Source organism: Doryrhamphus excisus, chromosome 19, assembly GCF_030265055.1.
Source record: "Doryrhamphus excisus isolate RoL2022-K1 chromosome 19, RoL_Dexc_1.0, whole genome shotgun sequence".
NCBI lineage: Eukaryota > Metazoa > Chordata > Actinopteri > Syngnathiformes > Syngnathidae > Doryrhamphus > Doryrhamphus excisus.
The window spans coordinates 16,185,090-16,211,500 of NC_080484.1; the positions used below are offsets into that span (position 1 = coordinate 16,185,090).

The 26,411-nt window shown below is 36.6% G+C and overlaps 1 protein-coding gene and 1 long non-coding RNA gene across 11 annotated transcripts in view; one reads left to right on the top strand and one right to left on the bottom strand.

Moving 5' to 3' along the window:
• The window catches only part of LOC131107047 (uncharacterized), a 33,112-nt gene extending 23,546 nt beyond the window's left edge, over window positions 1–9,566 (top strand). For all 10 annotated transcript variants that reach the window (XR_009120195.1, XR_009120189.1, XR_009120193.1 and 7 more), the window contains one exon: window positions 6,430–9,566. This is a non-coding gene — a long non-coding RNA (uncharacterized LOC131107047). The remainder of the gene's footprint in view (window positions 1–6,429) is intronic.
• Window positions 1,652–25,722, bottom strand: pitx3 (paired-like homeodomain 3). The gene is made up of 4 exons (XM_058056685.1): window positions 25,408–25,722; window positions 13,143–13,260; window positions 6,469–6,674; window positions 1,652–4,842 (listed from the first exon to the last, which is right to left on the bottom strand). The coding sequence occupies exons 2-4, from the start codon at window positions 13,249–13,251 to the stop codon at window positions 4,267–4,269; spliced, it is 891 nt and encodes a 296-aa protein (XP_057912668.1). The 5' UTR covers window positions 13,252–13,260; window positions 25,408–25,722; the 3' UTR covers window positions 1,652–4,266.
• Window positions 25,723–26,411: the final 689 nt, after the last annotated feature.

Sequence of the window (26,411 nt, forward strand, 5' to 3'; positions counted from 1 at the left end):
AAGCTTTATTTATCCAAATGCTACACTTTAAGTGTGTGATACAGCATCACAGAGTGCTCTAATGGAATAAAAATTATGTATTAAGTGCATATTGCTGGTGGAATTCAGTTTTACCAGGAAATAATCTTTAACTACAAGAAAAACAACAAAAATATTGTCTTGTTTTACCAGGAAATAATCTTTAACTACAAGAAAAACAACAAAAATATTGTCTTGTTTTACCAGGAAATAATCTTTAACTACAAGAAAAACAACAAAAATATCTCCGTGTTAACATTATTGTGATATATTGTGATATATATATATATTTTTTTTTAATCACTATTTAGTTAAATAATGCTTATTTCAAGCATCCTAAAATGACTTTTTACTGATATTAGTTACTTTGTTCCACAAAAATACTCTTCTGATGGTGGATAAGTCAGGGACTGTATACTTTTTTTCCACCGCTAATAGAATGGGAACATTTGAGCAGGATCTTGAAACATAATTTTATTTATTTGTTTTTTTATGTTTTTTTTTTGTTGTGAATTTAAAGCTGGATGCTAAAGCTTTATTTATCCTAATGCTACATTTTAAGTTTGTGATACAGCATAACATACTGTTCTCATGGAATAAAAATGTGTCATTCAGTTTTTCCAGGAAATAATCTTTAACTACAAGAAAAACAACAAAAATATTGCTTTGTTAACAGTATTGTGATATATTGTGATATATATATTTTTTTAATCACTATTTAGTTAAATAATGGTTATTTTCAAGCATCCTAAAATGACTTTTTACTGATATTAGTTACTTTGTTCCACAAAAATACCGCTAATAGAATGGGAACATTTGAGCAGGATCTTGAAACATAATTAAAAAATTTTTTTTTATGTTTTTTTTTTGTTGTTGTAAATTTAAAGCTGGATGCTAAAGCTTTATTTATCCAAATGCTACATTTTAAGTTTGTGATACAGCATAACATAAAAATGTGTAATTTAGTTTTTCCAGGAAGTAATTAACTACAAGAAAAACCAACAAAAATATTGTCTTGTTAACGGTATTGTTGAAAGTTTTTTAAGTTTAATTAAATAAAAAAAAAAATTTATGTTTTTTTTGTTGTTGTTGTAAATTTAAAGCTGGATGCTAAAGCTTTATTTATCCAAATGCTACATTTTAAGTTTGTGATACAGCATAACATACTGTTCTCATGGAATAAAAATGTGTAATTTAGTTTTTCCAGGAAGTAATTAACTACAAGAAAAACAAAAAAAAATATTGTCTTGTTAACAGTATCGTTTAAAGTTTAATTTAAAGCTGGATGCTAAAGCTTTATTTATCCAAATGCTACACTTTTACAGCATAACATAGTGTTGTAATGGAATAAAAATGTATTTAGTAAGTGCATATTGCTGGTGTAATTCAGTTTTACCAGGAAATAATCTTTAACTGCAAGAAAAACAACAAAAATATTGTCTTGTTTTACCAGGAAATAATCTTTAACTACAAGAAAAACAACAAAAATATCGCCTTGTTAACAGTATCGTGATATATCGTATGGTGAGCCTCGTATCGTGATACGTATCGTATGGGCAGATTCCTGCCAATACACACTCCTATAATTCCCACGCAATCCGGAATCCCATTTCCAGTCAAGGCGGATGTCGGAATAGTTTCTTTAATGAGACAAAGCAGGCAAGATGGGGGTAAGAAGAGCACTCGTACATTTGATATATTTTACAGTCACAGACTCCCTTTTGGATAACAGCAAAACAAATCTATACACGCCACTTTCAGTCAATTGTCGGATATTTCGCTAAGCCGCTCCTGCCCTCTTCTTGCTTGTCTAAATTGGCCTTTAACCTTTGACCTTCCCGGGGGGGAAAGGAATTCACAACAAAGTATTAATTTCCCAAAGGATGTCTTTGTACAGAAAGCCAGGGCACTTTGGCTTTCCAAGAACATTCTTAGGCCATGTCCACACCGACGCCAAGACCATTCTTCTACTTTGACACAATTTTTCCCAAATTACACGATTTCCCAAAAGTGCTGCCTCAGCGTGTGTCATCGTTAGCTTGTCAAAAATAGCTCAATAACGGCGGCAACTCACGTTCGTTTCATGAATGCCATCTTGAGCGATCGCCTCTCCAGGATCACCAGGATCACCTCTCTCGTCAGAAAAATCAGAAACTACCCCCGCGAGGTGCATTCAGGGACACGCCAAAGTGTATTATTCTTTATTATGCCAGTATGGGTGGTGTAAATTAAAAGAAATGTGCGGTAACTCTTAGGTACTGTGGAAAATACACGCTTATCTTTTATTACGTGGTGTCTTTGAACGCAACCCTTCATGGCTCATAACATGGTCACGTGTCCTGTCGGTATTTTTGGGGGGTATCTGCCGGTATCTTTTAGCTTGAGTTGGATTTTCTGTTCATTTGGAGCCGTTAATATATGCAAACATTTATCATTTGTAAATGGAGTATTTTCATTTCATTTTTATTTTTCAACCTCTATTTATTATTTATTAATTATTTTTTATTTTTTATTTTTTATTTTTTATTTTTTATTTTTTATTTTTTATTTTTTATTTTTTATTTTTTATTTTTTTGGGCTTTGTCCTGCCTGATTCATTTATTATTATTATTAATATTTTTATTTTATTTTATTTTATTTTATTTTATTTTATTTTATTTTATTTTATTTTATTTTATTTTATTTTATTTTATTTTATTTTATTTTATTTTATTTTATTTTATTTTATCATTTTAGAGCCCTCCAAACATGAAATAGCACCCCTATAGTCACCTACAGTATACACTCCTATCAGTAGAAGTAATAGACATAAATGAGGCTCATGCTCACGCGCGTTACTGTAAATAGGGAGTGGACAGGAAGTGACATCAGGGGTTCAGACTTGAGTTTTAGCTCGGCAAGGGTCAAGAGTAGCCGGTGTTTTTTTTTTTTTATTCCGGATGATTGTGCCTGTTGTTTCGTCCATCGAGTCTGGTGCTTGTGTGTCTCGGCCAACACGACTGTGTACACCTAGTGTCTGGCGTACAGTACTACGTATCACAACCTCTTTCAATGCGTCTTCCGAATGCCTTAAACATTTTTTATTATAATAAATAATATAATATATTTTTTTAATTATATTTTTTATATTTTATATATTTTTTATATTTTATTATATTTTTATTATATTTTTTATTTATTTTAATATAGTATCAAGCGGGGGTGGGCAAACCTTTTGACTCGCGGGCCGCATTGGGCGGGGGGGCAGACTACATAGTATTTTACACATATATTTTTACACGTAAAAGTGTCATGCATTCTGTTCTGTGTACTTTGAGATCATTTATTTGATGTAAAGTGCGTTATAAATTACATTTATTATTGTTATTATTATTATTATTATTATTATGTGCTTGTGTCTCATTTTTTAGGAGCATTTAGTAAACAACAGACCACGTCAAATAACAAAATTGATGAATTAATGAATGAATTAAATGAATTAATTTCAATGAAATAGTTTGGGGGCGGCACGGTGGTCTAGGGGTTAGCACGCAGACCTCACAGCTAGGAGACCAGGGTTCAATCCCACCCTCGGCCATCTCTGTGTGGAGTTTGCATGTTCTCCCCGTGCATGCGTGGGTTTTCTCCGGGTACTCCGGTTTCCTCCCACATTCCGAAAAAATGCTAGGTTAATTAGCCACTCCAAATTGTCCATAGGTATGAATGTGAGTGTGAATGGTTGTTTGTCTATATGTGCCCTGTGATTGGCTGGCCACCAGTCCAGGGTGTACCCCGCCTTACGCCCGAAGACAGCTGGGATAGGCTCCAGCACCCCCCGCGACCCTCGTGAGGAAAAGCGGTAGAAAATGAATGAATGAATGAATGAAATATTTTGGAAAGAGCATGCAGGCCATATTCAAACACTTGGCGGGCCGGATGTGGCCCCCGCGCCGTAGTTTGCCCACCCCTGGGCTAAAGGAAAATGAGGGCCGGGTCTTTTAGGTGGACAGACATTCAACAATCCGCCTCAGTGTGGACATGACTCAAATGTTCTTATGTAGTATTTTGTCACATAGAAAAAAAAAAGTCTTATGTATATACAGCGGAGATCCCGCCCACCTGTCAATCACAGGTTAGTCCAGTCTCCTTTGGCCTTGCGTTCTACATTTATTTCGTCTAATCATGCAGTTAAGAAAAAAGGGACATTGTGTAGAAATCCTTGCAAACGGCGGGTCGCTCCGCTCGGCCTCCACGCGGGGACCGGAGTCCTCATACCGGGCGGTCTACGGCGTACTGGCAGGGGCTGAGGTTGGACACGGGGTTCTGCACGGCGGGATAAGCGAAGTTGCTGTGCTGCTTGGCCTTCAGTCTCAGGCTGGCCAGGCTGGAGTTGCAGGTGTCTCTGTACACGTAGGGGCTGGCGGCGGCGGCGGCGGCGGCGTACGGGCAGTTGGCCGCCGCCGCCGCCGTCACCGCCGCCGAGTTGAGCGCCGTCGGGCCGTTGAGGTTGTTGAGGCCGCCCAGGTTGTTGGCAACGCCGGGCACCGCCGAGGGCACCATGCCGGGGGCCATGTTCATGGAGGGGATGGAGCTGGGGGCGGAGAACATGGGCTGCGACGACAAGGGGCTGACGTTCATGGAATTGAAGAACGGGAAGCTCTTGGCGGAAAGCGGGCTGCTCGCTAGGCTCTTGGTGGCCCAGTTGTTGTACGAGTAGCCTGCGTACATGTCGTCGTAGGGTTGCATCAGTCCGTTAAACTGGGCACCGAGGCCGTTTTTACACAATTCCGCCTGCTGGTTCCTCTCGCGCTTTCTCCACTTGGCGCGCCGGTTCTTGAACCACACCTGCACAAATCACAAGAAGTCAAATATTAAGATCTTCAACAGCCAGCCAAAGGACACGTCACCTACTTAGATACATTTCTGTCACTGTTTTCTTATTTTTTGATTCCTTTCTTATATATATATACATACATATACTGTACATACAGTACACAGTGCAAATACCCTTTGCACAAAGGCTAATTGATTTGTGTTTGATAAGGGCATTAGTACAGTGTAGGGTCTTGAACCATCAACCCATGCTAGCGGATATCCAGTAACACCAGTAGAAGCACTGGTGGAAGCCATAAGTCCAACAACTGTAGTTTAACATGACTGAATACCAGAATGGATGTACATAAATAGTAGCAATATGTACATTATAGTGATGTCGTTTATCATATATTAGGTATTGCGTAACAGAAATATGAAATGAAAAACACCATCCACCAGTACCAGCCTGGACTTGGTTTGGGAGACAGATTATATGCTGCTGTTTGAAAAAAAATTTAAATTTAATTTTAAAATTGTAAATTTAATTTAATTTAATTTAATTTAATTTAATTTAATTTAATTTAATTTAATTTAATTTAATTTAATTTAATTTAATTTAATTTAATTTAATTTAATTTAATTTTAATTTTTTTAATTTAAATTTAAATAATCAAATATTTTTTTTAATTAAATTATGAAAGCAGGAAGTGAACAAATGTAAGAGTTAGTGATTGTAAAAGTACCAGATGTAGGGGTAGGATTGAAAAAAATTTTTAATTTTAATTTTAATTTTAATTTTAATTTTAATTTTAATTTTAATTTTAATTTTAATTTTAATTTTAATTTTAATTTTAATTTTAATTTTAATTTTAATTTTAATTTTAATTTTAATTAAAGTTATAAAATACATTAAAAAACAAAACTTAAATTATATTATGAAAGCAGGAAGTGAACAAATGTAACAGTTAGTGATTGTAAAAGTACCAGATGGAGGGGTAGGATTTAATAAGCTTTGCTTCTTCCTACTCCTTTTGGACATGTGGAACTGGGAACTGATTATGGGATGCACTCAATTGGAATCTGATTAAAATTAAAATTAAAATTAAAATTAAAATTAAAATTAAAATTAAAATTAAAATTAAAATTAAAATTAAAATTAAAATTAAAATTAAAATTAAAATTAAAATTAAAATTAAAATTAAAATTATAAAATACATTAAAAAAACAAAACTTAAATTATATTAGGAAAGCAGGAAGTGAACAAATGTAACAGTTAGTGATTGTAAAAGTACCAGATGTATGGGGTAGGATTTAATAAGCTTTGCTTCTTCCTACTCCTTTTGGACATGTGGAACTGGGAACTGATTATGGGATGCACTCAATTGGAATCTGATGCATGTTCAAATGAAATAAAACCATTAGCATTAGCATGACCAATATTTCTAAAGGTGCATTATTTCTGGAATTAAACAATGCACCAGATTTAGTTGTATTTAGTTGCATTAATTGTAGTTATTCACAAATAATTTTTTTACGGGACCTATTCATGCTTTTTCTTTCCACTTTTCCACTGTATCTTTGCCGTAAGACTATGAAGATACCATGTTATCATTACAGACAAAGCAGACCTTCCGGACCTTCACGACGTGGACTTACCCTGACCCGTGCTTCTGTGAGATTGGTCCACACGGCAATCTCCTCCCTGGTGCTCATGTCAGGGTAGCGGTTCCTCTGGAAGGTGGCCTCCAGCTCCTGGAGCTGCTGGCTGGTGAAGTGAGTCCTCTGCCGCCGCTGCTTCTTCTTCAGCGAGCCGTCGTCGGCCCCCGATTCATCCAAGTGGTTCTGCTGGGATTTCTCCGTGTCTGCGGAGAACCACAGTTGGTCCAACAGCTGAGTTATTCTTCAGCATTCATCCGTTCAGGTCATGTACTCACATTCTTTGTCTTCTTCGTCTTTTCTGAGCGCACAAACACGCAGTTTTTATTCCTTTCAAGCATAAAAAGATCACTTTTTTTTTTTTTTTTTACAAGATACCACAAAAGTATCCTGTGTATCCTTAGCGTGTGGATTTCCCACATGAAGTATTTCTAGTGATAGTGGATAAACGCATTGGTGAAGATGAAAGTTCACACAAGCTAATCAATACATTCAACCTTGGCCATAAAATCATCTTTGGCATAATTTTTATGTCACCTCCTTGACATAAATGTCCTGCAAAAAAGGCCAGTAAGGATAATTCATAATGCCGTTCATACAGAGAACATACTAACTCCTTATTTGTAAAATCTTAAATACTTCAACTTACTGATATAGTAGTTCATCTTTAAACAGCTAAAATAATGCATAAGGCTAAAAATAAGCAATTAGCTAAAAATGTCATCCAATACTTCTCTACAGGAGAGGAGAAATATGATCTCAGGGAAGAAGTACATTTGAAACACTTCTATGCTAGGACTACGTTATGCTAGCCATAGCATTTCAGTATGTGGAATCAAACTATGGAATGGATTGAGTAAGGAAATCAAACAATGCACAACGATGAGCCAATTCAAGAAACAATCACTATATTGACACTTGGCACCCATTATGGCATTGTAAAATAAAATAAAATTAAATTAAATTACATTACATTACATTACATTACATTACATTACATTACATTACATTAAATTAAATTACATTAAATTAAATTAGGAAAGCAGGAAGTGAACAAATGTAACAGTTACTGATTGTAAAAGTACCAGATGGAGGGGTAGGATTTAATAAGCTTTGCTTCTTCCTACTCCTTTTGGACATGTGGAACTGGGAACTGATTATGGGATGCACTCAATTGGAATCTGATAAAAATAAAAATAAACATAAAAATAAACATAAACATAAAAATAAACGTAGTTTGGAAAATAAATTACCCACAAAAAATGCCACTTATGTATGTTTTTTTTCTAGCTATTAATTAAATTAAATTAAATTAAATTAAATTAAATTAAAATAAATTAAATTAAAAAAACAACTTAAATTATATTAGGAAAGCAGGAAGTGAACAAATGTAAGAGTTAGTGATTGTAAAAGTACCAGATGGAGGAACTGATTATGGGATGCACTCAATTGGAATCTGATAAAAATAAAAATAAAAATAAAAATAAAAATAAAAATAAAAATAAAAATAAAAATAAAAATAAAAATAAAAATAAAAATAAACATAAACATAAACATAAACATAAACATAAACATAAAAATTTATGAAATACATTTTAAAAAACAAAACTTAAATTATATTAGGAAAGCAGGAAGTGAACAAATGTAACAGTTAGTGATTGTAAAAGTACCAGATGGAGGGGTAGGATTTAATAAGCTTTGCTTCTTCCTACTCCTTTTGGACATGTGGAACTGGGAACTGATTATGGGATGCACTCAATTGGAATCTGAATAAAATTAAAATTAAAATTAAAATTAAAATTAAAATTAAAATTAAAATTAAAATTAAAATTAAAATTAAAATTAAAATTAAAATTAAAATTAAAATTAAAATTAAAATGTTTTTTTAATTAAATTATGAAAGCAGGAAGTGAACAAATGTAACAGTTACTGATTGTAAAAGTACCAGATGTAGGGGTAGGATTTAATAAGCTTTGCTTCTTCCTACTTCTTTTGGACATGACATAAAAATAAACATAAACATAAACATAAACATAAAAATGTATGAAATACATTTTAAATAACAAAACTTAAATTATATTAGGAAAGCCGGAAGTGAACAAATGTAACAGTTAGTGATTGTAAAAGTACCAGATGGAGGGGTAGGATTTAATAAGCTTTGCTTCTTCCTACTCCTTTTGGACATGTGGAACTGGGAACTGATTATGGGATGCACTCAATTGGAATCTGATGCATGTTCAAATGAAATTAAACCATTACCATCGATGGCCGATAAAACACACACCCAACGGCCATTAGACACCATTTGGACTCATCTAGCAAGGAACACGGGAACATGGAACCCACCAAAGGAACGGTTAGACGGTCGTCTTTCATCACAATAAAAAGTTTCTTTCTACATTTTCGCTTTCTTTAGTAATCAGCAGTCGAACATAGGTACGTTTCAGGAAAATATCAGCTCCCCACTAAAACGGAGGCACAGATTAGCGTTTAGATGAAGCATGATGTTCAAAGGTGCGCTTGTAGACGGAGCCCACGTCCACGTGATGACACATTTACACGCCCGCAAGCAGAGGACCTCACAGAAAGAAGTGAAATGAGTCGGCAGCTAATCCCGTGGATTAGGTTTTGGGCGGCGGTGGTCCGGGGGCAGGGCGGCTTGTGTTTAGCGAGGGTTTAAGTCTGTGGGAGGACTTCCAAAGAGACTCCACGGGGGCCACCAGCAAAACCAATAAGAGCCGAGCGGGCTGTTATCGGCAAGTAAACTGACACTGGCTAAGCTGCCACTTAAGGCCAAAGCATCAAACACAATACACAGGAAAGGGCAGCGACGGGCTCGCCACAATAAGAGCCCTCTGACCGATAATGTGCTGACAAAACACATCTTTTCTAGGCCGGCTTCCCTGAGAACATTATTATGCAAGGCCTTTCAACTCATAACATCTATACACGCATACACGTATGCTATATATAGCCGTCCGTGCTTCATGTTCTATGCAAGCCTTTCATAAAAAGGAAGTGGCACGAAACCAGAAAAAAAGAATGAATTTAAAAATATTAAAAAATTTAAAAAAATACTATCATTATACAGTACAATTTATCTGGCAAATTTGGAAATATAAATAATAAATATATTATTAATATATTATATATTATAATATATAATATTAATATATAATATTATATATAAATATATAAAAAATATATAATATATAATATAATATAATATAATATATAATAAATATATATATAAATAAATAAAAAAAATAAATATAAATAAATAAATAAAAAAATAAAATATTATGTAAAAATAATAATATTATAAAAATTAAGGATTTTGTCTTGATCCATTACAACCTGTTTACTCATCATAATAATTGAATATTAAGACATATATATATATACTGTATATTACTTCTCAGGGGTGTATGAGCAACACCAAAATGTATTTTTATTCCATATTATATTATTATTCCATATAATAGCAGCAGAGCATAGCATTTATTCTTATTGCAATTAAAAAATATTGGCGATGAAAGAAATAAAATAAAAAATACTATCATTATACAGTACAATTTATCTGGCAAATTTGGAAATTTTATGTAAAAAATATTATGTAAAAATTATAATAATATGCAAAATACTTTCATGAAAATATTGCTAAAAATGAAGGATTTTGTCCTATATATATATATATATATATATATATATATATATATATATATATATATATATATATACTGTATATTACTTCTCAGGGGTGTATGATCTTTATTCCATATTATATTATTATTCCATATAATAGCAGCAGAGCATAGCATTTATTCTTATTGCAATTAAAAAATATTGGCGATGAAAGAAATAAAATAAAAAATACTATCATTATACAGTACAATATCTGGCAAATTTTATGTAAAAATATTATGTAAAAATAATAATAATATGCAAAATACTTTCATGAAAATATTGCTAAAAATGAAGGATTTTGTCTTTATCCATTACAACCTGTTCACTCATCATAATAATTGAATATTAAGACATATATATATATATATATATATACTGTATATTACTTCTCAGGGGTGTATGATCTTTATTCCATATTATATTATTATTCCATATAATAGCAGCAGAGCATAGCAAAACATTTATTCTTATTGCAATTAAAAAATTTGACTTGAAGTGAAAGAAATGATATTTATTATAGTAATCGCATATATTTGCATAAATAACTGACCGCTTATTTGGTGTCAAATCCCGGCGCGAGGCGATCGTACCTCGACGTAGAAATCCTCCCACACGGCCGCCAATAAAAGGAAAATTTAGCCGAGCAGGAAAAAGGAAATCAAATGCGACTGCTGCTCATGATCATATTCACAGCAGGGAAAAAAAATGAACGTGGCATTATTAGACAGTACCCCCCCTCTCCCCTCCACAAGGCCACCTAGCCCCCCCGCGAACGGTCTCTGATGATTGAGGATTAGAGCGTCTGCTGCGCGGCTTTCATTGCTTGCACTTTACAAGGCAAATAGCACACGTTTCTTTCTCAAGGCTGGCGGTCCGCTTCTCACAATACGGAACGTAATAACATAATAATAATAATAATATAATAATAATAATAATAATAATAATATTTCACGTACTGTACAATTCATTCATTTATTTCATTGCTTTCATATTCTTATATGGAATTTAGACACATTCATTCATTCATTCATTCTCAACCTCGCTTAGCATCATGAATTCGCCCGACTCTAACCAAAACGTACTCTAACCAAATCCATTTTTGTCATAACAAAACATTTATTCATTCATTCATTTTCTACCGCTTATCCTAACGAGGGTTGCAGGGGTGCTGGAGCCTATCCCAGCTGTCTTGGGGCGAGAGGCGGCGTGGGGTACACCCTGGACTGGTGGTCAGCCAATCACAGTGCACATATAGACAAACAACCATTCACACTCACATTCATACCTATGGACAATTTGGAGTGGCTAATTAACCTAGCATGTTTTTTTTTTTTACTTCTAAGAGCCAGTGGCGTCATTAGGCCTATTTTAAAATATTCTTAAGCCCCCCCTAAATAATTTGATATTTTTTATTGTTTTTTTAAAAAAAAATTTTACAAAAAAAAAATCTCTGACAAATTGTATATAATAGGGCAAAAGCAGGCTAATAAGCAAGCTAATACTAGCCTACTACTACTAGTAGTAGTACTAATAATCATTCATTCATTTTCTACTGCTTATCCTAACAAGGGTTGCGAGGGTGCTGGAGCCTATCCCAGCTGTCTTGGGGCGAGAGGCAGGGTGGGGTACACCCTGGACTGGTGGTCAGCCAATCCCAAGGCACATATAGACAAACAACCATTCACACTCACATTCATACCTATGGACAATTTGGAGTGGCTAATTAACCTAGCATGTTTTTTTTTTTTTAAACTTCTAAGAGCCAGTGGCGTCATTAGGCCTATTTTTAAATGTTCTTAAGCCCCCCCTAAATAATTTGATATTTTTTATTGATTTTTTTTTCATTTATTTATTTTTTTTTTATTTTTTTTTTGTGGCCTGCGCGCTAACCACTCGGTCGCCGTGCAGCCCCTGCTGTTCCATTTTTTTCCCCATTTGCGGATAATGGCTCTCACTGTGGTTGGCTGGTGTCCCAAAGTTTTAGAGAGAGCTTTATAACCTTTTTCAGAGCGATACATTTCTAATAACTATAATATTTATTATTAATATTTATTAATATTTCGAATAACTGTTTTTGGAATGTGGGAGGAAAGCGGAGTACCCGGAAAAAACCCACGCACGCATGGGGAGAACATGCAAACTCCACACAGAGATGGCCGAGGGTGGAATCGAACCTGAGCCTCCTAGCTGTGTGGCCTGCGCGCTAACCACTCGGTCCACCGTGCAGCCCCTGCTGTTCCATTTTTTTCCCCATTTGCGGATAATGGCTCTCACTGTGGTTGGCTGGTGTCCCAAATTTTTAGAGAGCTCTCAGACTGATACATTTCTATAGTATTTATTATTAATATTTATTAATATTTCTAATAATGTGGGAGGAAAGCGGAGTCCACGCAGAGATGGCCGAGGGTGGAATTGAACCCTGGTCTAAGTGCTAACGACTCCACCGCCGTGCAGCCCGAATTTGGAAACATTTAGGTATTTATTATAATATAATTATAATTATACATTTTTGTGTAAGAATATGCCACAATATTGTGTACATACTGCAGTACTGCAACAATATGGAGGGATACTACATCAACTAAGAAGCAGAGAAGAAGAAGACCACGAGGGAGTGTCATGATGATGAACGGAAGGCATACTGATGATGTTATGTTCATGCATAATTCATCCTTTGACAAAGATTGTCTATTAGAGGGTGAGGGTGTATTGTGTGTATAAAGCGCAGCACACGGAAAAGACGTGTTGTCTGTATGTTACGTTCTTCATACTAGATATATTCTACTATATTAGACTATTGATAAATTTCTATCCCGTGTTTTCTGAGCTTCTTCATCATGTCGGTATCGCCATGGCGATTTCAAGGCTAAAAACAATCTTTGATTGAATAAATATGGCACATTTAAGGATTTAAAAATGGCTTCCTGGTGTGCAGTGATTGGACGTGTCATGGTGGAAATAGCGTACAAGGAAGCCGCCCCACTGACCGCTGCTCTCTTGGCCTTTGCTGCCCTGGTCGTGATGGGGGGTGCCGGAGTCGGACAGCGACAGCACCGGGCTGCGGGCGTCGCTATCCGTCAGGAGGTTAAAATCCATAACCAGGCTCTGCAAACACAAGAAAATACACCTTCAGTGGAGCAGACAGGAAGTGGCGTCTACCAAACATTGGCCGGTGCTTGTCACTCGCCGTGGCAGCTGTGTGTGTGTGTGTGTCGGTAACCTGTGACCTCACTCTGCTGGAGGGGGGGGGGGGGGGGGTCATTTGAAGTGTCGTTTTTCACATATTTACATTCAAACTGGATACATTATTTCAACCTTTGACCTTTGACCACACACTTGGTCCTTCCTACATTTACATTTACATTATGTCTTATTTTGTCTACTATATTGGGTAATATGAGTGTAAAGGTGACTATAGGGGTGTTATGTTATGTCTAGAGGGCTCTAATCATGTTAAAACATGTATTTAGAAGGTGGTAGACAGGTTTTCTGTGTCTTATTTTCTATTATTATGTCTACTATATTGGATAACATGAGTGTGAAGGAGAATATAGGGGTGTTATATCATGTCTAGAGGGCTCTAAGCATGTTAAAACATGTATTTAGAAGGTGGTAAACAGATTTTCCTTGTCTTATTTTCTCTAATTATGTCTACTATATTGGGTAATATGAGTGTAAAGGTGACTATAGGGGTGTTTTGTTATGTCTAGAGGGCTCTAATCATGTTAAAACATGTATTTAGAAGGTGGTAGACAGGTTTTCTGTGTCTTATTTTCTATTATTATGTCTACTATATTGGATAACATGAGTGTGAAGGAGAATATAGGGGTGTTATATCATGTCTAGAGGGCTCTAAGCATGTTAAAACATGTATTTAGAAGGTGGTAAACAGATTTTCCTTGTCTTATTTTCTCTAATTATGTCTACTATATTGGGTAATATGAGTGTAAAGGTGACTATAGGGGTGTTATGTTATGTCTAGAGGGCTCTAATCATGTTAAAACATGTATTTAGAAGGTGGTAGACAGGTTTTCTGTGTCTTATTTTCTATTATTATGTCTACTATATTGGATAACATAAGTGTGAAGGAGAATATAGGGGTGTTATATCATGTCTAGAGGGCTCTAAGCATGTTAAAACATGTATTTAGAAGGTGGTAAACAGATTTTCCTTGTCTTATTTTCTCTAATTATGTCTACTATATTGGGTAATAGGAGTGTAAAGGTGACTATAGGGGTGTTATGTCATGTCTAGAGGGCTCTAATCATGTTAAAAAGTGTATTTAGAAGGTGGTAGACAGGTTTTCTTTGTCTTATCTTCTCATTATGTCTACTATATTGGGTAATAGGAGTGTAAAGGTGACTATAGGGGTGTTATGTCATGTCTAGAGGGCTCTAATCATGTTAAAACGTGTATTTAGAAGGTGGTAGACAGGTTTTCTATGTCTTATTTTCTCTATTTATGTCTACTATATTGGCTAATAGGAGTGTAAAGGTGACTATAGGGGTGTTATGTCATGTCTAGAGGGCTCTAATCATGTTAAAAAGTGTATTTAGAAGGTGGTAAACAGGTTATCTATGTCTTATCTTCTCTTATTATGTCTACTATATTGGGTAATAGGAGTGTAAATGTGACTATAGGGGTGTTATGTCATGTCTAGAGGGCTCTAATCATGTTAAAAGGTGTATTTAGAAGGTGGTAAACAGGTTTTCTATGCACTAACTATGAAGATATTCCATTTGTAAATGAGGAATCCAACTTGTTGGAAATGCGGTTATCAGCGTGAGGCTTGGAACCAATGAAGCACCAGAAAGGAGCGATTACTGTAGCCACAATGCTTCAGATCAAACGGGATGTGGGAAATAGGTAGCATGGATGGTGTGAATCGGGTCAAGAAAAGTGGAATGTGTCCATAAAGTTTTCCAGTGGGAATATTGTCACGGAAATTGTGGAATTAGGGAGAAGTTGGGAATGTTTTGGAATACGTGAGTAAGCAGCAGGTGGTTTGCCAAAGGAGATGAACATGTTGGCGTTGCTTGAACGCTGGAGAAAGTGGAAGCCTGGTAGAATGAATAGATGATGGTAGAAGAATAACAACATATTATTTACTTTTTAACATGATTAGAGCCCTCTAGACATGACATAACACCCCTATAGTCACATTTACACTCCTATTACCCAATATAGTAGACATAATAAGAGAAGATAAGACATAGAAAACCTGTCTACCACCTTCTAAATACACGTTTTAACATGATTAGAGCCCTCTAGACTTGACATACCACCCCTATATTCTCCTTCACACTCATGTTACCCAATATAGTAGACATAATTACGGAATATAAGACATAGAAAACCTGTTTGCCACCTTCCAAATATACCTTTTATATGATTAGAGCTCTCTAGACATGAGCTAACACCCCTATAGTTGCCTTTACGTTTCCATTACCAAACATAGTAGACATAATTGCGGAATATAAGACATAGAAAACCTGTTTACCACCTTCTAAATATACTGTTAACGTGATTAGAGCCCTCTAGACATGACATAACACCCCTATATTCGCCTTCAACCTCATGTTACCCAATGTAGTAGACATAATAATAGAAAATAAGACACAGAAAACCTGTTTACCACCTTCTAGACACACTTTTTAACATGATTAGAGCCCTCTAGACATGACATAACACCCCTATATTTGCCTTCACACTCATGTTACCCAATATAGTAGACATAATTACAGAATATAAGACACAGAAACCCTGTTTACCACCTTCCAAATACACCTTTTATATGATTAGAGCTCTCTAGACATGAGCTAACACCCCTATAGTTGCCTTTACGTTTCCAATACCAAACACAGTAGACATAATTACGGAATATAAGACATAGAAAGCCTGTTTACCACCTTCTAAATATACTTTCAACATGATTAGAGCCCTGTAGACATGACATAACACCCCTAGATTCTCCTTCACACTCATGTTACCCAATATAGTAGACATAATAATAGAAAATAAGACATAGAAAACCTGTTTACCACCTTCTAGACACACTTTTTAACATGATTAGAGCCCTCTAGACATGACATAACACCCATATAGTCGCCTTTACATTTCCATTACCAAACATAGTAGACATTATTATGGAATATAAGACATAGAAAACCTGTTTACCGCCTTCTAAATACACTTTCAACATGATTAGAGCCCTCTAGACATGAACTAACACCCCTATAGTTGCCTTTACATTTCCATTACCAAACACAGTAGACATAATTACGGAATATAAGACATAGAAAGCCTGCTTACCACCTTCTAAATATACTTTCAACATGATTAGAGCCCTCTAGTAATGACATAACACCCCTATATTCGCCTTCACACTCATGTTACCCAATGTAGTAGACATAATAATAGAAAATAAGACACAGAAAACCTGTTTACCACCTTCTAGACACACTTCTTAACATGATTAGAGCCCTCTAGACATGACATAACACCCCTATATTCACCTTCACACTCATGTTACCCAATGTAGTAGACATAATAATAGAATATAAGACACAGAAAACCTGTTTACCACCTTCTAGACACACTTTTTAACATGATTAGAGCTCTCTAGACATGAACTAACACCCCTATAGTTGCCTTTACATTTCCATTACCAAACACAGTAGACATAATTACGGAATATAAGACATAGAAAGCCTGTTTACCACCTTCTAAATATACTTTCAACATGATTAGAGCCCTGTAGACATGACATAACACCCCTAGATTCTCCTTCACACTCATGTTACCCAATATAGTAGACATAATAATAGAAAATAAGACATAGAAAACCTGTTTACCACCTTCTAGACACACTTTTTAACATGATTAGAGCCCTCTAGACATGACATAACACCCCTATATTCGCCTTCACACTCATGTTACCTAATATAGTAGACATAATTACGGAATATAAGACATAGAAAGCCTGTTTACCAACTTCTAAATATAGTACTTTCAACATGATTAGAGCCCTCTAGACAAGACATAACACCCCTATATTCTCCTTCACACTCATGTTTTCTGTCCAGTACTTCCTGCTGTGGTCAGCATTGACACTCTCGTGTTTCTACACAAATGATCTGCTGTAGTTGGAAACGGGGGCGTCAGAGGTTGTGTGTGTGTGTGTGTGTGTGTGTGTGTGTGTGTGACGCCTTTTTATATACGCCATAGTGTAAGATCAAACAACACAACAAGCAAAAGAAAAGGAGCGTATATATATATATTTTTTTGTCAAGGTTGGTTATTTAGCCGAGTCAGCGAGCGTGTGCTGAGTAGCGGCAGTGATTGATGGTGCTGAGAGGCCTGCTTGGCACCGAGGGTCTTCATGGCAGCCAGTCATTTTGTCCACAACAAGGTGTCAGCACCTTCACGCCCCCCCCCCCCCCACCCCCACGACCCCCCCTTCACATATCCACATAGCACAAGTGCAGCCTGATGATATTTCAAAAGCTTGCACATAAGCAGCAGCAACAAGCTGCCTAACAAGGAGGATCAGACCCCCCCACTCCACCCCTCGACCCCCCCTTGTCATTATTGCAAAGGTCTCCGTCGGTCTCCCGGATTTGCATCAACCTCATTCAAATCCATATCTGCTGATAATTAGCAAAAAAGATAATAACGCGTGGAAAAGCCCCTCATTTTCCAGCCCATTGTGGGCTCCATCTGGCGGTGCGTGGCGTGGCGTGGCGTCGACCGCTCTCCTTTGCACGCATTATTCATAAACGCCCGGAGAATTAATTCCCGGGATTAAGATTTGATTAAGATGTGTGTCACTTTGCTGCCTGAGAACTTATTAAGGGCCTCCTTGACGAGGCGGCAGATGGAATTTCACTCCAATGTTTGGACATGTTAATTTCTACCCTCCTAACGCACACATTTGCATTTCATTGGGGCACACGGGCCTACAACGTCACACACAGTCACACGCAGTCACACACAGTCACACACAATCACACACAGTCACACACAGTCACACACAATCACTCACAATCACACACAGTCACACACAGTCACACACAATCACTCACAATCACACACAGTCACACACAGTCACACACAATCACTCACAGTCACACACAGTCACACACAATCACACACAGTCACACACAATCACACACAGTCACACACAATCACACACAGTCACACACAATCACACACAATCACACACAGTCACACACAGTCACACACAATCACTCACAATCACACACAGTCACACACAATCACACACAGTCACACACAGTCACACACAGTCACACACAATCACTCACAATCACACACAGTCACACACAATCACACACAGTCACACACAATCACACACAGTCACACAAAGTCACACACAATCACACACAATCACACACAGTCACACACAATCGCACACAATCACACACAATCACACACAATCACACACAATCACACACAGTCACACACAATCACACACAATCACTCACAGTCACACACAATCACTCACAATCACACACAATCACACACAGTCACACACAGTCACACACAATCACTCACAGTCACACACAATCACACACAGTCACACACAATCACACACAGTCACACACAATCACACACAGTCACACACAGTCACACACAATCACACACAGTCACACACAGTCACACACAGTCACACACAGTCACACACAGTCACACACAGTCACACACAGTCACACACAATCACACACAGTCACACACAGTCACACACAGTCACTCACAATCACTCACAATCACACACAGTCACACACAATCACACACAGTCACACACAATCACACACAGTCACACACAGTCACACACAGTCACACACAATCACACACAATCACACACAGTCACACGCAGTCACACGCAATCACACACAATCACACACAGTCACACACAATCACACACAGTCACACACAATCACACACAGGCACACACAATCACACACAGTCACACACAGTCACACACAGTCACACACAATCACACACAATCACTCACAATCACTCACAATCACACACAGTCACACACAGTCACACACAATCACACACAGTCACACACAATCACACACAATCACACACAATCACACACAATCACTCACAATCACACACAGTCACACACAATCACACACAGTCACACACAATCACACACAGTCACACACAATCACACACAGTCACACACAATCACACACAGTCACACACAGTCACACACAGTCACACACAATCACTCACAGTCGCACACAGTCGCACACAATCACTCACAATCACTCACAATCACTCACAATCACTCACAATCACACACAATCACTCACAGTCACACACAATCACTCACAATCACACACAATCACACACAGTCACACACAATCACACACAGTCACACACAATCACTCACAATCACACACAATCACACACAGTCACACACAATAACACACAGTCACACACAATCACACACAATCACACACAATCACACACAATCACTCACAATCACACACAGTCACACACAATCACTCACAATCACACACAATCACTCACAATCACACACAGTCACACACAATCACTCACAATCACACACAGTCACACACAATCACACACAGTCACACACAATCACACACAGTCACACACAATCACACACAGTCACACACAATCACACACAATCACACACAGTCACACACAGTCACACACAATCACTCACAATCACACACAGTCACACACAATCACACACAGTCACACACAGTCACACACAGTCACACACAATCACTCACAATCACACACAGTCACACACAATCACACACAGTCACACACAATCACACACAGTCACACAAAGTCACACACAATCACACACAATCACACACAGTCACACACAATCGCACACAATCACACACAATCACACACAATCACACACAATCACACACAGTCACACACAATCACACACAATCACTCACAGTCACACACAATCACTCACAATCACACACAATCACACACAGTCACACACAGTCACACACAATCACTCACAGTCACACACAATCACACACAGTCACACACAATCACACACAGTCACACACAATCACACACAGTCACACACAGTCACACACAATCACACACAGTCACACACAGTCACACACAGTCACACACAGTCACACACAGTCACACACAGTCACACACAGTCACACACAATCACACACAGTCACACACAGTCACACACAGTCACTCACAATCACTCACAATCACACACAGTCACACACAATCACACACAGTCACACACAATCACACACAGTCACACACAGTCACACACAGTCACACACAATCACACACAATCACACACAGTCACACGCAGTCACACGCAATCACACACAATCACACACAGTCACACACAATCACACACAGTCACACACAATCACACACAGGCACACACAATCACACACAGTCACACACAGTCACACACAGTCACACACAATCACACACAATCACTCACAATCACTCACAATCACACACAGTCACACACAGTCACACACAATCACACACAGTCACACACAATCACACACAATCACACACAATCACACACAATCACTCACAATCACACACAGTCACACACAATCACACACAGTCACACACAATCACACACAGTCACACACAATCACACACAGTCACACACAATCACACACAGTCACACACAGTCACACACAGTCACACACAATCACTCACAGTCGCACACAGTCGCACACAATCACTCACAATCACTCACAATCACTCACAATCACTCACAATCACACACAATCACTCACAGTCACACACAATCACTCACAATCACACACAATCACACACAGTCACACACAATCACACACAGTCACACACAATCACTCACAATCACACACAATCACACACAGTCACACACAATAACACACAGTCACACACAATCACACACAATCACACACAATCACACACAATCACTCACAATCACACACAGTCACACACAATCACTCACAATCACACACAATCACTCACAATCACACACAGTCACACACAATCACTCACAATCACACACAGTCACACACAATCACACACAGTCACACACAGTCACACACAATCACACACAGTCACACACAATCACACACAGTCACACACAGTCACACGCAGTCACACACAGTCACACACAATCACACACAATCACACACAATCACTCACAATCACACACAGTCACACACAATCACTCACAATCACACACAATCACACACAATCACACACAGTCACACACCATGCACTGTGCTATGCCTCATCTACCACTTTTATACAGTACATACTGTACACACATTTACATATACACTATATACACCCCTGGACCTACTGTTTACACACATTTATACAGTACTATACTCTATATACACTACTATATTAACCATGTACACACATTTATACGGTACTATACACTATATACACCACTTTATGAAATATTTATACATATTTATACAGTACTATACACTATATACACCACTTTATTAACTATTTATACATATTTATACAGTACTATACACTATATACACCACTTTATTAACGATATACACACATTTATACAGTACTATACACTACATATATACACCACTTTATTAACTATATACACACATTTATACAGTACTATACATTATATACACCACTTTATTAACTATTTACACACTATTATACACTACTGTACACTATATACACCACTATATTAACTACTATACACCATATACACCACTTTATCAACTATTTATACATATTTATACAGTAGTATACACAATATACACCACTGGACCTAGTATTTATACAGTACTATACACTATATACACCACTTTATTAACTATTTACACACAATTATACAGTACTATACACTATATACACCACTTTATTAACTATTTATACATATTTATACAGTACTATACACTATATACACCACTTTATTAACTATTTATACATATTTAAAACAGCAGCACCTCAACTATTGAACTACCCCCCCCCCCCGCCTAGACCAAATCAAACCCTCAACAGGGGTGTGTGTGTGTGTGTGTGTGTGTGTGTGTGTGTGTGTGTGTGTGTGTGATGGTCTTGCTTCAGAGCGTTTGAACACCACATCAAGTGGTGAACATCTCACAATAAATTATAATAAAACATACAAAGTCAGGGGGAGTAAGGTGGGGGTGAGAGAGGGGGTGGGGGGGTAATAACCACTTCCGCCCCCAACCTGAGGCCAACCTAAAATAGGCTTTGACCCATTGTAATCTTATAGGCTATCACATGTAGCACAGCGCAATACAAATACATTTATACATACTCTTACTGCATTTATACCATCACTTTTACTCGTCCATACTACAGTGTATTTAGACGTACTCCGTACTACATTTATACCATCAATTTTACTCTTCCATTGCATATTTATACCATCACTTTTACTCGTCCATACTACGGTGTATTTAGATGTACTCCGTACTACATTTATACCATCACTTTTACTCTTCCATACTACAGTGTATTTAGACATCCTCCATACATTACTACACTTTTACTCATCCATTGTGTATTTATACCATCACTTTTATTCATCCATAGTATATTTATACCATAACGTTATCCCTCCATATATTTATACCATCGTTTTTACTCTCCCATACTACATTTATACCATCACTTTTATTCATCCATAGTATATTTATACCATCATTTTTACTCTCCCATACTACATTTATACCATCACTGTTATTCATCCATAGTATATTTATACCATCACATGTACTCCTCCATACTACATTTATACCATAACTTTATCCATCCACATATTTATACCATCATTTTTACTCTTCCATACTACATTTATACCATCATTTTTACTCTTCCATACTACATTTATACCATCATTTTTACTCTTCCATACTACATTTATACCATCATTTTTACTCTTCCATACTACATTTATACCATGACTTTATTCATCCATAGTATATTTATACCATCATTTTTACTCCTCCATACTACATTTATACCATCACTTTTATTCATCCATAGTATATTTATACCATCACTTGTACTCCTCCATACTACATTTATACCATGACTTTATTCATCCATAGTATATTTATACCATCACATGTACTCCTCCATACTATATTTATACCATGACTTTATTCATCCATGGTGTATTTATACCATCATTTTTACTCCTCCATACTACATTTATACCATAACTTTATCCATCCACATATTTATACCATCATTTTTACTCTTCCATACTACATTTATACCATCATTTTTACTCCTCCATACTACATTTATACCATGACTTTATTCATCCATAGTATATTTATACCATCATTTTTACTCTTCCATACTACATTTATACCATCATTTTTACTCCTCCATACTACATTTATACCATCATTTTTACTCTTCCATACTACATTTATACCATCATTTTTACTCCTCCATACTACATTTATACCATAACTTTATCCATCCACATATTTATACCATCATTTTTACTCTTCCATACTACATTTATACCATCATTTTTACTCTTCCATACTACATTTATACCATCATTTTTACTCTTCCATACTACATTTATACCATCATTTTTACTCTTCCATACTACATTTATACCATAACTTTATCCATCCATAGTATATTTATACCATCATTTTTACTCCTCCATACTACATTTATACCATGACTTTATCCATCCACATATTTATACCATCATTTTTACTCTTCCATACTACATTTATACCATGATTTTTACTCCTCCATACTACATTTATACCACCAGTTGAACTCCTATAGTATAAATCTATATATTTATACTTGATTGCTATGGAAACGCCATGCAGGTGATGTATTTTACCACAACAGCAGAAATGCCAATCATGCGGCTTTGTCCTTGATCCTTCCGTGTTTCCATGAAAGTACTACTACTGTGCTAGTAAACAAACACCAAAAGTGTGAGTGTGTGTGTGTGTGTGTGTGTAGTGAGGAATACATGTTCCATCACACATCTTTCACATCATCATCATCATCATCATCCATGACAACATCACTCATGTCTTCCATCTTGCTAAATCCACACTCGCTATCATTTATCATTTATCATTTATATTATATCCTACTGTATTATATGATATTATATTACGTTGTATTGTATTGTATTGTATGATGCGTTTGCGGCCTGTTTTGAATTTTAAAGTTCGAATTGATTTAGCTGACTGCAACGGATGAATAATAAATCAATGAATGTGTTTTAAAATAGATGGATGTATTTTCGTTCATTTGACTGGAAAAGAGCTAAATATATTTATATAGATATAGATGTATAGAAATAAAATCAAAAGTATGACACGGCGTGGAAGATGCAGGCCGCGGGCCGCACCTCCGTAAGGGTAAAAAAAAAAAAAACATTTGAAAGAAGAATGAAAATGATGACTATGTTTGTTTACCTTGAATGAAATAATTAGAGTTTATTTATTGCACTTGCGCGACGGCTAGTGAATGTTTAGTTGCTGTTGATTATTTTGTAAATTGTGGTTTCAAATAGAAAATAAACGGAAATTTAAATAATGGAAGAATAGAAGATGACGAGTAAATAAAATGTGTATTTTAATGATAGCATAATATTATATGAAATTATAGGCTATCGAACAATCAACTAATTGATTTTTTTAAATCTTTTTTTTTGGGGGGGGGGGTGGCAAATATGATGCAATTATCCATACTTAGCCACATTAATATTTATATTAGTACTTATGTAAAGTACAGTTTTTAAGAAAAAAAAATATATACATATTTGTACAACCTGCCTATTGTTCTGTATGCTGTTTCATTCCGCGCGTGCGCGTACAAACACCTGTCAGCTATCAATTTCCCGCATATGTCCGAATATTTCGGAGGTGTAAATAATTCCGCAACGTATGCGTCTGTTCTCTTTTAAGAATGAGTCCATAAAGAAGGCAAAAAAAATAAAAAGAAAATTTGTATTTGTGTGTTTTGAATGTTTCACCGCCATCATAAATGATTGTGACGGCTTGGCGCCAAGGGAGGTTATTTCAATTCACACTAAAAGTATATATATGTATATATATATGTGTATATATATATATGTGTGTGTGTGCGGTGAATTGACGAGTGTGCAATTTCTAAGTGAGTGCACTCTAGGAGTTGCGTTCAGGAGCCTTTAGGAGTGTGGTTGTGCCAACTTACTACGAGTCCCGCTCAGGGTGAAATCATCCGTGGAGATGTGAAGGATCTTTGCTGTGCTCCGCTGTGATCTCCTGGCTTCACGTTTGACATGAAACAAAGTTCCTCTGTGAGTAGAAAAAAGTCATAAAAGCGGAGAGTTTGTCTTCGTGTTGTCATGGAAGAAGAAGAAGAAGAAGAAAAGAAGAAGAAGATCCTCACACACCCACACACACAGGCGGTGTAAGTGTAGTAGTGTTAGTGTAGATCCTCACACACCGTGGAAGTGTATGAGGGGAGATGCTGGAGGATGACTTCATGCTAAATATCGTGTGTGTGTGTGTGTGTGCATGTGTGTGTGTGTGTGTGTGTGTGACAGCTCCACCAAAGGACAGCCCCCATTCTCTCTCTCTCACACACCCACGCACACACACACTGCTCCTTCTTTTTCCCACCAACCAATGGGATAGGTCAGAGGTATCCAAAATGTGGCCTGAGGGCTCTTTGTGGCCCAACGGTGTCGCATAACGTGGAGTGATTTGACCAAAAATAAAAAGGTAAAGTATAAATCCACAGAAAAACTCCATCACCGCCTTATTCATAAATGCAATACTTTGCTTGTCAGACCATAGAAAACCTGTTTACTACCTTCAAAATGCACTTTTAACATAATTGGAGCCCTCTAGATGTGAAGTAACATCCCTATAGTCACATTTACACTCCTACTACACAATATGGTAGACATAATAATAGACAATAAGACACAGGAAACATGTTTACCACCTTCTAACTACACTTTCTAACCCGATTAGAGCCCTCTAGACATGAAATAACACCCCTATAGTCACCTTTACACTGATATCACTCAAGATAGTAGACATAATAAGAGACAATAAGACATATAAAACATATAAGATATAGAAAACTTGGTTGTAACCTTTTAAATACACTTTTTAACATGATTAAAGCCCTCTCGACATGAAATAACACCCCTATAGTCACTTTTACACTCATATTAGCCAATTTAG

Excerpts from the sequence above, each read along its gene's own strand:
- pitx3 (XM_058056685.1), bottom strand. The coding sequence starts at position 13,251 with ATGGATTTTAACCTCCTGACGGATAGCGACGCCCGCAGCCCGGTGCTG. Across the intron at positions 6,675-13,142 it reads CAAAGGCCAAGAGAGCAGCG|ACACGGAGAAATCCCAGCAG; the intron begins GTCAGTGGGGCG and ends GGTTCTCCGCAG. Across the intron at positions 4,843-6,468 it reads TCACAGAAGCACGGGTCAGG|GTGTGGTTCAAGAACCGGCG; the intron begins GTAAGTCCACGT and ends TGATTTGTGCAG.